Genomic DNA, 2,584 nt, shown 5'->3' with positions numbered 1-2,584 from the left:
CACCGTAGGGTGCGGTGCCTCACCTGCCCTGCAGGGGGTGCAGTCCGGGATGCGGGTGAAGGTGGAAGTCAGGATGCCAGGCCTGAGGCCCCGCCCCCTGGAAGGGAGCCCCGCCCCCCGGGTAAGGCGGCTCGTAGCGGTACGGGTCGGGCCGCTGCTCGTCCCTAAAGGGAGCAGAGAGTTAGGGTTCTGCTTCCTGTGGGCGGAGCTTAGAACGGGTCAGAACCTCACCAGTCCCTCCTCATGCGCTTGTGCTGCGGGCTGATGTGGCGCGGCGGCGAGAAGCGCTCCCTCCGCCCCCGATCGTAGTCCCGCCTCCTCTCTCTGCCGCGCTCCCAGTCCCTGAAACACAGAGCGCTGCTCAGAACCAGAACCACCGGGTCTGCCCTAACCGACCCGCTCGTCTGATCCAGAGATCAACAAACTGTTTAGAACCGGTCCGTCTCCTTCCTGATCCAACCAGAACCATCTATGACCACAGAGTTCTGCAGGTTCTGGTCCTCCTGGGTCTCTGCAGAACCACGGGGAACAGAACCGTATGGGTCAACCCTAAACAGTACCGGTGAATTAGTAGAACCGGTTCTTTATGGGCCACAGATTCCAGAACTCTCTACATGCTATGAGGGTTAAGATGATCCAGGACCAGAACCAATGGACAGCTGTTGATCGGGTCGGTACCTGGTCCATTTCAGCCTCAGCTTCCTGGTTCTGTTCGGATCACTTTGGATCCACTTCATTGGTTCTGAAGACTCAATCCAAAGCGTCCCAAACGGACCTGGAACTCAGAGGAGACAGAACTCTGGACTGACCCGTCTGGACTGCCGTCTGTCCAACCGGGCCTCAAAGGTTCTGGTCTACCTGGTTGATCCATCTGGGTTTCCTTGCTACAGTAGAGGCATCAGAACCAGAACAGCTGGGTTCTGTGGGTCAGAACCAAACCCCATCAGAACTTCCCACCCAGACAGGAACCGGATCCATTCCAGGCAGAACCAAAACAGTTGGTTCTGACTGGGATGGATCCGGTTCTGTTCTGGTTTCCATCTGAACAAATCTTTCTGGTTCTAAAGAGAATTCTAGATCAATGGGAGGATCTATTGTATCTAGTTCTACGTCGTCTCTCAGCGACCCGTCTGACCAGAACCAGGCAGAGATTCTACTATAGAAGCCAGACGGATCCAGATGTTTCTAGATCTGCTGAAACTAGAAGCTCCAAACAGAACCAGAATGGACCGGTCCCTCTCCCAGTAGAACCGTGATCCGGACCTGTCCGCCCAGTCGTCTCTCCTCCTGTCCTCCCGCTCTCTGGACCGCTCCATGTCGCTGCGCTCCCTCCGGAACTTGTCCCGCCTCCTGCGGTCGAACTCGTCATCGCTGTCGGCCATCTGACGGAAACGCACAAAGTTAGACCCGCCCACCAGAACCAGTTTAAACCAGTTTCAGAAACTGGTTTAAGTTAGACAGGAGACGGACGTCAGCAGAGCAGGTCCCCTGGTGGGTCCATGTCCTCAGAGAACCTGCAGGACCTGAGAGTCCTCGTGAGACACGAGTCCGCACTAACGTTCCAGTGAATTTACAAACAGCCAATAACAAAACTCTGCTGATTAAATTAAAAGATAAAACAATGTGATTGGCTCTAAGGAGGAATGTTACCATGGCAACAGGGACAGATGTTAAGGAAACTGATTCCAGGTTTAGCAAACTTGTTTCAGTAAACCTGCTTTGACAGAAGGACCACAGGTCCAACCCAGAAACCTCACTTTGGTTTGTTTACTGTGACGTCATTAATAAAGGACCAATGAGATGAACAGAAAATGAACCATAACAGCATTTAGCTTTAAATCAAAGGATCCTAAAAGCTTTTTATCCAGAATAAACTGATGCATCAGCAAATCTCTGACCGCTGATTGGTCCATCTGATGATCAATTACTGAACGTTTGTTTGGTAAACATGATTAGCATCTGTGTTAGCTTCATTTTTAGCCTGTTAGCCCCTCTGATGTTCTAATATAGATCGTTAAACTCTTAACAACCGAAAACAAACTGGATCTAAAAGCTCATCCTGAATATTTTATAAATGATTTATTCTCAGCATCATTGCCTCTGCAGCCTGGTCTCCTCACCTTAGCTCCTGCAGCTAGCAGCTCTGTTAGCATCGGAGCTAACTGGAATTAATGATAAATATGCAGCCCTGGGTTTATAAGCATTAATGAGGACCGATCCCAGCCTGAACACAAACATTATCTGTGGGTTTCTGGGTGAAGTTTACCTCCAGCTGCTCCGCTTCTTCTCTCAGACCTCCACCTAGCCGCTAGGCTAACGGACTGCCGCCACAGATCACCGGGAAACAACGACACTTCCGGTTCAGCACATCTCTGTAAATCAGGCCACTGAGCAGCTCCCCTAGCGGTCAGACCGGGTACTGCAGTCTGTTTAATGGACCATAAACTGCAGGTTGGTCACACTGGGCCTCAGGCAGCAACATGTTCAGATTATTGTTGGAAATATCTATTCCTTTCCTCCTACTAACCGGCTGCATCAGATATACAGAAAGAAATGTATGAAAATAAGTTCATTTATTGAAATT

General features: G+C 50.6%; 1 protein-coding gene across 2 annotated transcripts in view; it reads right to left on the bottom strand.

Annotated features, from left to right (window-relative positions):
* The window catches only part of LOC107103475 (serrate RNA effector molecule homolog), a 10,304-nt gene extending 7,929 nt beyond the window's left edge, over positions 1-2,375 (bottom strand). The window contains exons 1-4 of one of the 2 annotated variants that reach the window (XM_015403195.1): positions 2,267-2,375; positions 1,264-1,382; positions 232-342; positions 24-164 (exon numbers count right to left, since the gene is read on the bottom strand). In XM_015403195.1, coding sequence (XP_015258681.1) covers positions 24-164; positions 232-342; positions 1,264-1,382 — 371 coding nt within the window. In that variant the 5' untranslated portion in view covers positions 2,267-2,375. Of the gene's footprint in view, positions 1-23; positions 165-231; positions 343-1,263; positions 1,383-2,120; positions 2,232-2,266 lie in introns of those variants that run through there. The other variant, XM_015403194.1, reaches the window with a different exon arrangement.
* Between the last annotated feature and the right edge of the window lie 209 nt (positions 2,376-2,584).

The sequence above is a fragment of the Cyprinodon variegatus genome, unplaced genomic scaffold (assembly GCF_000732505.1).
Source record: "Cyprinodon variegatus isolate N-32 unplaced genomic scaffold, C_variegatus-1.0 Scaffold1458, whole genome shotgun sequence".
Taxonomy (NCBI): Eukaryota; Metazoa; Chordata; class Actinopteri; order Cyprinodontiformes; family Cyprinodontidae; genus Cyprinodon; species Cyprinodon variegatus.
This window is presented reverse-complemented; position numbering and strand designations above follow the sequence as displayed.